The 14,468-nt window shown below is 45.9% G+C and overlaps 1 protein-coding gene across 1 annotated transcript; it reads right to left on the minus strand.

Annotated features, from left to right (window-relative positions):
• Nucleotides 1-9,062: 9,062 nt before the first annotated feature.
• On the minus strand, nucleotides 9,063-10,175 carry LOC142020336 (syntaxin-1A-like). Its single transcript, XM_075008080.1, has one exon. The coding sequence runs from the start codon at nucleotides 10,173-10,175 to the stop codon at nucleotides 9,285-9,287; it is 891 nt and encodes a 296-aa protein (XP_074864181.1). The 3' UTR covers nucleotides 9,063-9,284.
• Between the last annotated feature and the right edge of the window lie 4,293 nt (nucleotides 10,176-14,468).

Below are 14,468 nucleotides of genomic sequence, written 5' to 3' on the forward strand. Positions count from 1 at the left end.
CATAGCACACCCATGTGCTGCAGCACACCAGTTGAAAACCTCTGCTCTAGCTGATTAGGGTGTGGACGGTACATCCCCTTTGGGTATGATTTGCCATAGTTCTCCATTACAGAGCTTTTTGCACATTACTCTGATGAAGCTGACACTGGCCTACTGTCAGAAGCAGGGTAATGTCCCAGGTGAGCTGTTGGTCTGATACAGCAGACAATGCCCAGGTGAGAACAGAGAATAAAAATCCACCGAAATCCCAGCCTCCCAAATACCTCTGCACATCATTAGGGCCTTACCACCCTCACTTCTGTGCTGCCACTGAGCTTCCTCCAGACAGAGGAGGTTCCTGAAGGTGGAAGATCACCCTCACACCGCTGGCAGGACCCAACTCCTAGTCCAGGACTGTGACAGAATAGGACAGGGAACTCCATCCACCTTGGGGTCCTCCCAGAAAAATGGGTGCCTCAGCACTAGAAGACACCCCAGAGTTTAAGTCCTGACTGGGTGACCCTCAGCCCTGGCAGGAGCTACAGGGGAAGAAACATCAAGCCCAGCTGCCTCAACTAGCAGAGGAAGGTGGGTAAGCCACAAATCCAGGCTGCCCCAGCTGGAGCAGCAGCTGGTTCCCAAAGAGTGTGTGGCCTTAAGCTCAGGCTGAAGCTGCAGAGGGTGTAAGCCCAAAGCCAGGGCTGCCTTGGGCGCAGACAGTAGAAGCAGAAGTCCCCAAAATTGGCACCTGGAGCCACAAGAGGCAGTAGCCAGGAGGCCAGATCCACAGCTGCCACAGAGCAGAAGTAAAGATGTCACCCTCATTCCTGCACTATCTCTGGAGGTTGGTCTGACCTCCCCACCAGGACAGCTGTGCAGAGGAAGGACAACACCTATCCTTACCCAGCATGGCTGGACTAGCAGCCAGGAGCCTTGGGCTCCCTGCAGTGGGGAGCTCTAGTTTCACAGTGCATGACGTGTTTTTCATGGCCATGAAATTAGTAGGACCCTATACACCATGCTTGTTAAGTGGGTGCACAGCCCATCCAATTATCAGGCCAGAGCATCCTCGAGATCGCAGCCTCCAATGGACCATATATAAGGACAAGAGGTCAATGTGCTTCTTCATCCAACTTGGCCTGCTGGTTTGGCCACTGATCATTCCTCCCTGCCCCGCAACCCTTCCGCCTTCCCCAGCACAGAATTAGTGTTAAATATTATGGTTGCAAAGTCAGCTATTACCACAATTAATGTTGCCAATGCAACCTAGGCACTGTCCAATATTTAACAGGGTTCAAAAAGAACCAGAGAAGTTCATAGAAGATAGGTTCCTCTATGTCTAATAGCCCAGATGGGCAGAGATGCTATCCGTAGCTTTTGTCAGGACTAGAAATGGGCGACGGGAGATGGATCACTCACTGACTGCCTGTTGTGTTCATTCCCTTTGGTGCACCTGGCATAGGCCACTGTCAGAAGACAGGATACCTGGCTAGATGGACCTTTGGTCTGACTCAGAATGACCTTTTTTATCTTCTTAGTTCTATTGTGTGAATGTATTAAGAGACTGTCTTTAATTACATAACCACATGCTATATTTTCCACAGGACCCTGCCTCATTCAGTGCACAGAAAGGATGGTACTGATTTAGTGAGAAGCTATTCAATATCCCTCATTGTTCAATGTGTGCCCCTGAAGAGAGTATTATTAATTTGTTCATGAGCCTTTCTATGCTACTCATCAGTATAGTGAATACTGCACCAACATTATCTAATTTGTCTTAATATCCCTGTCAGACAAGGGGGTATTATTCTACTATTATTCCTATTATACTGAGAAGAATCTGAGACACAGAGGCAAGTATCCATTAATTCTCCGGGCAACTTTGAGGGCACAGCCCTTCTGCAAATCAGACTCCAAGGTTTCAAATTTGGCACCCAGAAAATGAGGAACATACAGTAATGGGCCAGCTTTGACCAATGATATGAGCAGTATGGTTTAAGTGACACGCCAGCATCACATGGGGACTTTGTGGCAGACAGGGACAGAATTCATTTTCTTGGGGTAACATTGAACTGCCTTCACCAGGAATCTTACTGCAATCCCCTGCCTCATTCACTACACGTCTTCCACCTTCTACAATAAATAAGCCAAAGGAGACCACAGGTTCCTTCACTTTACAACCAAGATTCCTCCTGGGCACTGAATGAAGCAGGATGCTGTGAAAAAATAGTATGTGATTATGTCATTCAAAATAGGACCATTATTCATATGCACAAGGGGAGGCCACAAACCACAAGGTTGCAGAGGCACTCCTTAATTCTGGAATTTCTTGACTTTTGACTGCTTGACTTTGTAAACTTAATTATGTTCTTCTTTCTTCATTTTTGGATGTAATTCCCTAGGTTTTTAAAAAAGGAAACTGAAAACAAAATTCTATCATGTAGCATTGTATTCACATCCTTGTGGTTTACCAGCCATATTAGAACCTTTAAATCCTCCACACAGACCTCTGGGACTTAAACTAAAGGAACAACTGATCGAGGTAATAGTTTGTCATTCTCTATGTGCTCAAGGGGACACAAATCCTTCTGCTCAGCTACCATGTTTCACTCCTTATGCCCTGTCATCTGCAAGATGTTCCAGTCCCAGTTCCAACCCTGCCTCATCCCCGCCTCTGGCTCTTTATCCTAATCTCATTCACTTCACATAGCCAATCCCAGTCTCCACTTCTCAGGTTTTCGATGCACTCCTCAAATCCACCTAGCTATTTCTAGAGGCATTACCGGACTCGGCCTGGCCGCTTGCCTAGACATTTCCAGTCTCTATCTCCTCCAGCATCTCTAGTTCCTTGTCTGGAGTTTATTTCCCCTCTGAACCTCAGTCCAGCGCTAGAGCTTCTTGCAGCAAAGGGTGCTTGCCTTCTTTAAGTTAAACAAAACAAATCATTTTTCCATAGTCTCTTTTTCACTGAACCATTTTAGCAGATTTTTTTACAAAATAAATAATCACCCTGCGATGGACAACTGGCAAGTAGAATTTCAGCCCATCTGGATAAAGTCTGGCAAAGTTACTTAATGTATAAATAAAACTCCAACTTCTCTAAAGCCTCTATATCTTCCAGTGAGTGTGCAAGGTGTTAGCTGTGTGAATCTCATTAAAGTAACTGAGAGCACCACAGCCCAGTCATCCTTCTGTTTGCAAGATAACTGTGTTGTTTGACCTCTATTTTAAACCAATTCATTGAAAAAGAGTACAGCATTTAATTGTTTAAAACTCATTTACTACAAAACTGCCTCTGTAGTTATCACTTCAAATTTCCTTTCAAGCAGTCATTTAATTAGCTGTAAAAAGTGCACTCCTATTAAGTGGAGAGTTTTGTTTAAAACAATAAACCTGAAATTGAAATAAAACTGTCACTTGCATTACTCTAAATCCAGAATTAAAAGTTAATATTCATTAAACTTTCAAAAGCAGAGTATGGAAGTTTTATGCAGAGAACTGTTCTAAAATTAAAATAAAAGAATTATTGAATTATGTACTGAAATCAACCAAAATGTAATTTCTAATCAGCAGTTACTTTGAGGTGATATACTGAAGGCAAGTGAAGTTTGAATCAACCATAAAGCCAATTTACTTTTAGATCAATGGCACAGGAAACAATCACATTGTTCTACTAGCAAAATGATGTGAAAAAATTCTATACAAGATAGTTACTCATATTTATAAATGAATTAAAAAATTAAGGCCCAGTTCTCCCTTGACATAAATGGGCACAGTGCAATTAAAGTCAGTGGATCTATGCCTGTTTAGAGTAGTTGAGGATTCTGCTCACAAAGCTGAGTGGAGAGGTTAAAAGTAGATCTAGCAGGAAATGGTTTTCACAGTCCAGAAGGACTTTGCGTATTCCAAATCAGTCAAAAAAAGAGTAAAAATCTATTGTTTTTCAATCAAATATCTGAAAAAAAATCACCTGGGGTGAACTGAACAGTGTGATTTCCATTGTTTTAAAAGATTTTGTTTCAATGATAACCATTTTAATTTGTTTTCTACTATAATGAGCTTCAGTTTCCACACAAGACATTCTCTTGAATCAAAAAACAGGAATTTTTTTTTTTTATTTAGAATATGCCAAAGTGTTTTCACAGTTTTGACATTTTCACAGTCTTCTAGCCAAAGTTTTTGTTGGAACCAACCATTTCCCACAAACAGACTTTGTTTCCCTGACTTGTCATTTCCAACAAAAAACATTTAATCAAAAATGTCCCAACCAACTCTAGTGAAAAGGCTCCTCCCAGGGCTCACGGTCATCACAAGATGAGCTGCTCAATGTGCAAATTAGTGCATATCTTTCCAAAAGGGAAAAAACCTCGATAGTGTGATGCCATCCACCCCCCACCCACCACATTTTCAACAATCTTCTGCTAAAAGGAGGAGAAGAGAAATGTGTGAGAGAGCAGGAATGAATGGTCATATCACTAGAATGTTTTTAATTCAGCCAGATCAGGTCCACAGCACGTCCTGGGTGTGGATATAGTCAGAAGAGTGACTGTGTAAAAACGGCAGCTTCATAATCCAAATGTCAGGCCCACACGTGCATTCGGAGTTCTCTCTAATTCAGCTACAAAGAAAAGTTTAGTTGGGGCAGTGGCTGTTGGATATTGTTCATTTGTTTTAACGTGGGTTCGGGTGGGGGCCTATATTAATTCCTGCAGCATGACAGAGCCAACACAGTTGTGGGAGAACAATGCAGATTCTATCTGGATTCACGTCAGCAAAATAACTCTTTTCTCATGTGCTAACTGTGGAATTACTGGTGGACATTCACAAGGCAGAAAGATCCAGCTTGACCACAAGCCCCAGGGCGGACTGAATGTTTGAAAAACAAAAACAAAAACTAAAACAACTCCCCCTTGTGGTTGTAAATTGAACACATTTGTTTCAGTGAAAAACCCATTACATTTGTTTCAGAGTGACCAACAGACAGCAGACATGAAATCCCATTTTAAAAACCACTCTGCAGATTACAACTGTGAGCACATCATCTTACAACTTGCCTCCAGTACCAAATTCCATTAAAAATGGGCACGGGAACTTCTAGGTTGGCTCCAACCCTCCCTGCTACCACATTATAAACCCCTCAAGTTTGTGACACTGGGTGAAACTCATCCAGAGAGCTCAACACGTTGTCCACTTCCTGCTCTGACAGAACAATGGTGGGACTGGAAAGTCTGCCCTGGGTCCAACTGATCCCCTCCTGTGAAACGGGCAAAAAAATTCTAATAATGAGAAATATTTGATAACGGAATGGGGGAAGAGGTGTTAAATCAAATGTCTAGACACTTGGAATAATCTAAGTAGAGCCACAAAGAAGGAGACAAAGAGAGACAATTAATAAAGTGACCTTTCACCCACACTGATGAATATCAGCCCTCCTCTTTCTTCCCATCCTGCTTTCTCCCACCATAAACAGACCCAATATGGGGGTAACCATAACCCGATTCAATAAAGGGAATTGCAAAAGCAGCCAACCAATTACCTCCTGCATCCAGTTACTATGTTCAAGACTTGATAGGAACACATTGTAAGACTGAAGTTGAAATGCATTTGTTGAACCTCTGTCCAATCTTGTTCAGAAGTCAGTGAGACCTGAAACTTTTAATCCTTCAGGCAAAGCAGTGAATCCACAGTTCTCTCATCTGAAGTTCTGTGCATAAGACCAAATAAAATGGTGATGGTTATTTAGCTCAATTTAGCAAACTGCTGCAGTGGGATGAAAATTACACAATTTCTCACCTGTTTGGAAGACAATGCTCTATGAAGAGATTCAGAAACCTCTAATACCAGGCTACACATCATTAATCCCAATCACAGTCAAATTAGTTTCAACTCTTCATAAATTGTGGAGTAACTGCTTTCCAGGAAATAATTTACTCATTCACAAAGAATATTACAGGGATTTTTTTAATGGGGCTAATACAAAAGAATATCACCTCAAAGATAAGAGAGTTAACTAGCCACAAGAAAATGCTCAGTACATAAATGGATCCTCTACAATTCCTGAGACTCTTAACCTAGCCCCTATTTTACCGAAATGTCACTATTTAGATATTGTATCAAAAATCCTCATTATACCATTTACATTTCCAGTTTTAATGGAAAATTAATGTTAAAGTTTCAAATATGTTACTGCTCACATCAGCTTTGTATATGTGACTTCTGGCAACATGCATTTTCATTTTCGAAATCATCACATAATTCAGTTATTTCCTTGAAAGCTAATTTTTTCTTGTGCACATAAAACTCCCCTCAGAATGTTATAACATTATGGCTACATCTACACATGCACGCTACATTGAAATAGCTTATTTCGATATAGTGACATCGAAGTAGGCTATTTCGATGAATAATGTCTACTCGTCCTCCAGGGCTGGCAACGTCGACGTTGAACGTCGACGTTGGGCAGCACCACATCGAAATAGGTGCTGCGAGGGAACGTCTACACGCCAAAGTAGCACACATCGAAATAAGGGTGCCAGGAACAGCTGCAGACAGGGTCACAGGGCGGACTCAACAGCAAGCCGCTCCCTTAAAGGGCCCCTCCCAGACACAGTTGCACTAAACAACACAAGATCCACAGAGCCGACAACTGGTTGCAGACCCTGTGCATGCAGCATGGATCCCCAGCTGCAGCAGCAGCAGCCAGAAGCCCTGGGCTAAGGGCTGCTGCACACGCTGACCATACAGCCCCGCAGGGGCTGGAGAGAGAGCGTCTCTCAACCCCTCAGCTGATGGCCGCCATGGCGGACCCCGCTATTTCGATGTTGCAGGAAGCAGATCGTCTACACGTGCCCTACTTCGACCTTCAAATTTGAAGTAAGGCACTATTCCCATCCCCTCACGGGGTTAGTGACTTCGACGTCTTGCCGCCTAACGTCGATTTCAACTTCGAAACAGCGCCCAACATGTGTAGCCGTGACGGGCGCTATTTCGAAGTTGGCGCCGCTACTTCGAAGTAGCGTGCACGTGTAGACGCGGCCTATGTGGTATTGTAACCATGTTGACCCCAGGCCAACACAAGGTAAGGTGATGTCTACCTATCTCAACCTATGTTGGACAGAATGAAGTTTTTGAACTGAGAGAGCTCCTCTTCGGGTCTGCCAGTCACAGGCAGGAGAGGGCAGAATGCCCTTCAATCAGTTAGTTATGCTAAACAATCAGTTCCACCTTCTGTTTTGTTATGACCAGAGGTAAAAGTAAGCAGGTTAGTCTTGGTGCGCCACTCTGGCAAGACAGACCTGGCAGGCTGAAGCACTTGGCCACAGGATGATGTCAGGCCACTCCCAGCCCAGCTCCCTGGGCCCTCCTGCAGGTGCCGCGCTAAGTAGCATGTAGCCAGGCAGATAAAAGGAGCTGGTTGAGAATGTGCCTCTCCCGCACTGATCCAGGGCTGTCCCAAACCTGATCCCCTCCCCACTAGAGTGCGTTGGGGGGTGCGGGGGGAGCCATGTGTACTGGGACTGTGCACCTCTTCTTCCACTTCCCCTTACAATCAGGGAGTGAGGGGAAAGTTCACAGCCTTCCTGAATGCCTCTAACTCCTGGCTGCTGAGGGGAGGGGCCTAGGAGTAATTCACACAAGCTGTGCACTTTCCCCGCACTCCTGAAGGATCAGGGGAAGGGGAAGAAGAGCAGCAGCATCCTGATATGTGCAGCTGCAGCCCCTTGCCCCCACTGCATGCACCCATGCACATGCCCCCTGCCTTTTACCCTCTGCTCTAAGCCCTCCACATTCGCAGCCCCCTAAACTGAGTCCCTCCTCACACCCTTCAACCCTGATTCCTTCACCCCCCAGAGTCCCCTGCCCTGAGCCCCCCACATCCCTCAACACCTGCCCTGCTTCCTGCACTCCCACATCCCCATCCCCTGCCATGAGACACCCCCCCCACACTAACCCCCTGCCCTAAACTCCCACCCTCCACCCCGCACTTAAATTTCTTACAGCACTGTCCTATCGCCCCCCCCAACCCCTGCCGTGAGCCCACCCCGAGGGGTACAATATGACAGTACCTGAAAGAAACTTGTTACTTTCACCCCAGGGTATGACACTCTGCAGACCTTTCCCAAGCCCAAAGAAGCGCCTGGTGTAAGCCCAAAAGCTTGTCTCTCACCCACAGAAGCTAGTCCAGTAAAATGTATTGCCCCATACACCTTGCCTCTCTCCAACTAGACTGCATACTTATGAAGATGACTAGATTCTGTTAGATCAGATCCTTGGAAAAGCAGCCTTGAGAGTTTTGCCAGTGTACTCACACGTAATACTTTTACACTATAGTGAACCAATAGGTACCTAAAACTTGAATTTTGAGCTCAGATGTTGTTAGCTTGTGTGGCTAGTGAGCACAAACTGGACAACTGCAAAATTACTCATAACATACTAAGAGCTGGTTTTGTTTCTATCAGTCTTGCAGGTATCATGGAAACAGAAACTGAATCAAATGAAAGACCAAGTCTGAAGTTGTGCCTGATGGCAGCTCCAGCAGAACCTGTAGAAGGGAATTGCAAAGGATTAAAATCCATTCCATTTAATCCTTTGTCCTCGTTTCAAACACACACTGTAAAGGAAAGTACAGCCCTGTAACAGGAATTTGAAACAAAAACTACTTATGTAAACATCGACACACTTCATTCATACTGTAGGTATTTCCAGCCGGTGGGAGGCACCAGGACTGGAAGCATTTTGAAGTCTGAAACACTTGTTTGGTTAACAACAAAACAGACAAATGCTGAGTCAACCCCATATTAAAAATCCAAATAATAAAAACTTGACAAAGTGCAGAGATTACGGTTTTAAACCTGGGTGACGGAGCATTATATTCAATGTAGGAAACTGAGCAGTTGTATCTCTTTGTGTGCTTTATGACAGATGATACAGCACTAGGTTCAGCAGGAGCTTTTTTATGCAAAGATGTACTTTTAAAAAAAAGTTATACTTTCTGAGAAACTCAAATAAACCTTTCTTATTAACATACATTAAATAATCTTCAGGACTCCCTGAAAGATAGAACATGTCACCATCAAAGAATAGTAGAAACATGAGCTTGATAACCAGTGTCCTAACAAAACAAGCAGTAAAATATTTCCTCGTATGAAAGATCCAGTAAAACCTGCCTTGAAATCCATTCAATCATGGGAGACTCTCTTCAAGTGAGTCTGTGGAGCTAGTTCAGGCTCACCACCCTCAAATCGCCCCTTTGCTGCCAAGCTCCAGCTAAGGTAGCTTCCCCTTCCCTTGCGGAGTCCATGTCACTACACTTTGCCGGCAACACACGATAAACACGTGCAACATGCGCAGAGGCCCAGCACTGCCGACAGCGCAGCCGAGATCCGTGACTGGCGCTCGTATTTCAGGGCTTTCTTCACCTCCTCATTGGACTGGGAGACATAATCAAGCGTATGCAGGACATTGTACTCAATGCTGTTGCAGACTTCGTGCTGCTCTGCAACCAGCACCTCCAAGTGCAGGAACAGTGAGTGCAATTCACTGATCTGGGCCTCTAGGTCCAGTAGCTGTTGGTGGCGTACTTGGGCCATGGCCAAGTGCTGCTTGGCTTTGAGCACTTCCAGGTCTTGGCCCACAATACGGGGAGCCACAGGACTTTCCACTAGCTGATTAATGTCCTCCTCACATAGGCTCAAACCCACCAGCTCGGTTTGCCTCATGATCTGCTCCTTCAGCTTCTCCACGTACTCAGTTTCCTTGGCATAATGGTGAGTGATGATGTCTTGGTACCGGCTGATGAGGACAGAGAGCTGGCTCTGGTGGATGCGGTATCCTGCCAGCCGCTGTTTGTTATCTCGGGCCAATGTGTCTTGAATCCCATTAAGCTGAGGCTGGATGACTTTAGCCTGACTAGTGAAGGAAGCTTTAATGTTACTTAGCTCTTTCTTCTCTTCATAAATGCTCTCCTCAGTGGTGCAGCACAGCACTTCCTGCTGCTTCTTGTCAATGCGCTCCGACAACTCCTCCAGCTTATTCAGGGCCAGTGACAGATCCGACACTTCCTGGAATATTTTGCTCATAGGATTAGCCTCTTCCTCCCTGAAAACAGGGTTAGCAAATGAAAGAGTATCATCAATATCCAAAGAGTCCTCATTTTCACTAACTCGGCTCCTCAATTCCCCCAGCCTGTCCTTCATCTTCAGCCCCAGCCTCTGGCAACATCTGTGGCAGAGAGACACAACACACACTCATCAGCCTGGTAAAGAAGTGAGAGAGAATTAGAGTCTTTTGCGTCAGTAGAACTGTTAAAATCTTCCCTCCCAGAGCTACAGCAAATATTGACCAAGGCAATAGGCTTACACAAAGTTTACTCTGCATTGCATGGCTAGCTAATACCGGCTAGGTGAGATTGCATGCCAACAATGGGCGGCATGCTTCACTGCTAAACTGAAACTGCCCGAATGAACTTTGTTATAACAGTAACTGGGAAACATGCAGGAAAGAGAAGTGTTTCTAATTAGCTAACTGAGAACAAGGTAACACAATGGCTAGTTCTGAAAAAAACAAAAAAACTCCCACAGCGCTTTGATCAGATGCAATTAAAAACAGCATTCACACAAATGCCATCAGGCAAAACTCTCTGACTTCAAAGTATAGGCTCAAATAAGGACGTGGCTGCTGGGATTGTTTCTCATTTGGACTTTTATTGTTTTGGCGATTCTCAGTCAGAATCAGTCTGTCAAGAAAAAAATCATCAGTAAAAGTCTGATTCGCTCCAGTCATAAGTAACGGTATTATTCCATGGGGCTATATTGAAGACAAGCACAAAAGAGCAAATGAGAAGCATACCGGCCTATTGAGAGGAATGCAAAAAAGACTAAAGACGTTTATGAGGTCTGCTCTAAACTAGGAGCTTACATCAAAGTGCCCCTACGTCTCTCAGACTTGCTGACACTAGAGAGTTTTGTCAACAGAAGGGGCTTTCTGTCGACGTAACTCAGGGAGCACCTACACATATAAAATATTCTGTCGACAGAGTCTCGACAGAACTCTGCATTTGTCTCAACAGTGTTATCCCTCGAAAATCTGAGGACTAATGCTTCTGCTGATAGTGCAGTGTAGACACTTCTGTCGATAGAGAGGGCTGCCGGTTCACTGGGCAGCCCTGTTTGCATAGCTTGTGGTCAGCCATTCTGTCAACAGAGGGCTGGGCAGTCTGGCTGCTCTCTATCGACAGAGCAAATTTGCTCTGTCAATCTGCTTTGGTGTGTAGGTGCACTGTGTCAACAGTTTTTCTGGTGACACAACTTTGTCGATAAACGTTACTGTCCACAGCTGCTTCTAGTGTAGATGTAGCCCCAGAGTTACAGAAATTCCACACCCCAAGAGATATAGCTGCATAGACTTAGCCCTGGTGGAGACAGCACTGGGTCAAGGGAAGAATTCTCCCACTGAGCTAATTAAAGCCTTTCTGGGAGGTGGTTTACCTACACTGGTGGAGGACACCGTCCTGTAAGCAGAGGTAATGTCTACAGTAGTGCATTATAGTGGTAGGGGCTTAAGTGTGGGCAGGTTCACCAATGGGGGAGTTAAGGGGGCCAACTACCCCAGGGTCTGGCAATTCAAAAGGGCCCAAGGACTCGTGTCTGGCACCACTGCTACTGTGGCAGTGATGGCAGCCAGAGCCCCAGGCCCCTTTAAATCGCTGCTGGAGATCTGGGTGGCACAGAGAGCCTGGCTGGTAGAGCCTAAGCTCCAGCCCCACCCCTTCTGTCTGAGACCTCGCCCTTTCCATGACCATGGAGCCAGGGTCCTCCCTCACCTAGCCCAAGGGCCTGGCAATTCCATTAGCCCCCCGCCGACTGGGGACATACCCTCGGCTCGTGCTCCCTCTGTGAAGCCTATTACAAAGGACTTCATCCAGTCTTGATAGTCTAAGGGCTCAGACTAGTGCAAGTGAGCGATTTAGTGCTTCTGCTTTTCCACTGAGTACATTCTATCGACGTCATTTCAGCAAACTTCACCTGACGTAACTGCCTATTGACTTCTCCTGTTACATTCTCTTGTGCCATTGGTGTCACGTGCCCGGCGTTAATTCCCTCTTCCTGTAAATAGTCTTTTAACTGTGTGTTATTTATCTTACCTGAAGTATTTCAGAGTACCCAGAACTACAACAACGAGCAGTCATGCATTTCAGATCACCAAGTCCCAGGCCAGAATTTTGGCAGCACTCCAGACGTTAAGCTCTTTCACTCAGACTATGCTCATCCCTTGCTGTACGAGCACAATTGGTTCCCACCTTTCTGCTCGTAGGCAAGAACTTGTAAGAGGGATGCTAAATTCTCATTAAAATACATATAAAAGTCTATGACTGGCGAAGGAGTGGCAGCATGGGTGGCCTTGGGCTGGAGGGGGGAGTTTAAAGGCTGGGGCAGTGTGGGGCCATGAGTGGGAGAGAGGGTTAAAACCTGGTGGCGGGTAGGGTCCGTGGGCTGGGTGAAGGGGTTCAGGCTGCTGCAGTTTGGGTGTACAGGTGGTAGGGGGATGCCAGGCTGTGGTGGGTTGGGTCCACAGGACGAGCGGGGGGATGGGGCCAGGCTGCTGCAGGGCTAATCTGCAGGGCCGGTGGGGGGGTTAAGGCTGACGTGGGCTGGGGCCGGGGGGCCAGTGGTGGTCAAGCTGTCAGAGACAGTCTGCAGGGCCGGGGGGGGGGGCGTGGTTAAGGCTGCCAGAGCAAGTCTGCAGGCTGCTGGGGGGGGTTCAGGCTGCTGAGGCTGGTCTGTGGGGCCAGTGGGCGGGGGGAGTTAAGGCTGCCATGGGTTGGGTCAGGCTGCCGCAGGGCTGATCTGTGGGGCCAAGGGGTGGGTCAGGCTGCTGGGGCCTGTCTGCAGGGCCGGTGGGAGTTTAAGGCTGCCGGCACCAGTCTTCAGGCTGGTGGGGGTCAGGCTGCCACGGGTTGGCACAACAGGGTGGGGGAGGCTTCACAGTAGAGCGGGTTGGAGCCGTGGGGAGTAGGGTAAAGCTCAAAATAGCCGGGGGAGTTCACCCGACTAGTGAACTAAGTTAAGTATATGCGTCCCTCATTTAAGTGAGACCTCGTAAGTAAAGTACTCATTTAACGAGGGATGAGTATATCAGTTTTTTGCTTTGGTGCATGGATACTTTTCAGTGTCTCATTCTACAGGGTATGGTTAAGCTCAGAGCATATCATTGTTTGTTTCTGTGACACGAGGAAACTGGTATTGGTTTCCGTGTTATTAAATAGGCTCATAAGTCACAAAGACAACGTCTACGCTGCCTTCCCCTTTTGGAGGAGGAATGCAAATGAGGGAGATCAAAAATGCAAAAGAAGCGCTGATTTATAAACCTCGCACTTCATTTGCACAAGCTCTTCAGATCGCATTTCTGGAAGAGGCATTTCTGAAAACATGTAGACGAGTGAACTCCCCCAGCGATTATGAGCTTTACCCTACTCCCCGCGGTTCCAACCCCCTGTACTCTGATGCTCCCCCACCCTGTTGTGCCAACCCGTGGCAGCCTGATCCCCACCAGCCTGAAGACCGGCCCCAGCAGCCTTAAACTCCCACTGGCCTGCAGCCCTAGCCCGCAGAGAGCCTTAACTCCCCACCGGCCCTTTAGACAGGCCCCAGCAGCAGCCTTTTCTGAAAACAAAAATGGCTGTGTAGACGGGGTTCCTTCAGACAAACACCCGTTCTCAAAAGACCCCTTCTTCCCATTTTGTTTCGGAAAGAAGGGTTCATTTGAAAATGGGGTTTTCCTGAAGGAACCCTGTCTACACAGCTGTTTTTGTTTTAGGAAAAGTCTCTTCCAGAAATGCAATCATGCAAGATTATGCAAATGAAGCAGGAGATTTGTAAATCAGCACTTCATTTGCATATTGATCTCTCTCATTGGCATTCCTCCTCCAAAATGCGAATACAGTGTAGATGTGGCCAAAATGAAAGCATAACCTTGCATTTCTACATTGCCAGTCTTCAGAGGATGTTAGGGCTGTGTACAAGTATTAATTAAAGTCCTAATCCAAAGCCCATTGAGTTCAAAACATCCCTGCAAGTGATATTAGACCTTTAAAAAATGGATAAACTGAGACACAGTGAAGTTAAATGACCTACTCAGCGAGTACTGCAGATCAAGAGTCCTGGCTCTCATTCACCCCTTCTAATCACTCCCATCTCAGCCAAATTCTTCACTCTTCCTGCTGCACTAGAGTGCTATGAGTCAGAGTCTGATCTCACTTACATCTGTGCAAACCTGAATTAGCTCCATTGAACTCAGTTACGTCAATTTTACACTAGCGTGGCTGAAAGCAGAATTTAGTCCTGTGATCTAGCAGCCTGATGAGAAAAATAAAATACTTTATCACCACTCTTGGCACTCTAATTGAACTCTCTTTTTTTTTTCATCATTGTGTTGCATGTGCTGAACTGTCCTGTGTTTTGTGTCAAGGATAAATAAAGATTTAATATAGG

The sequence above is a fragment of the Carettochelys insculpta genome, chromosome 13, assembly GCF_033958435.1.
Source record: "Carettochelys insculpta isolate YL-2023 chromosome 13, ASM3395843v1, whole genome shotgun sequence".
Classification (NCBI taxonomy): domain Eukaryota; kingdom Metazoa; phylum Chordata; order Testudines; family Carettochelyidae; genus Carettochelys; species Carettochelys insculpta.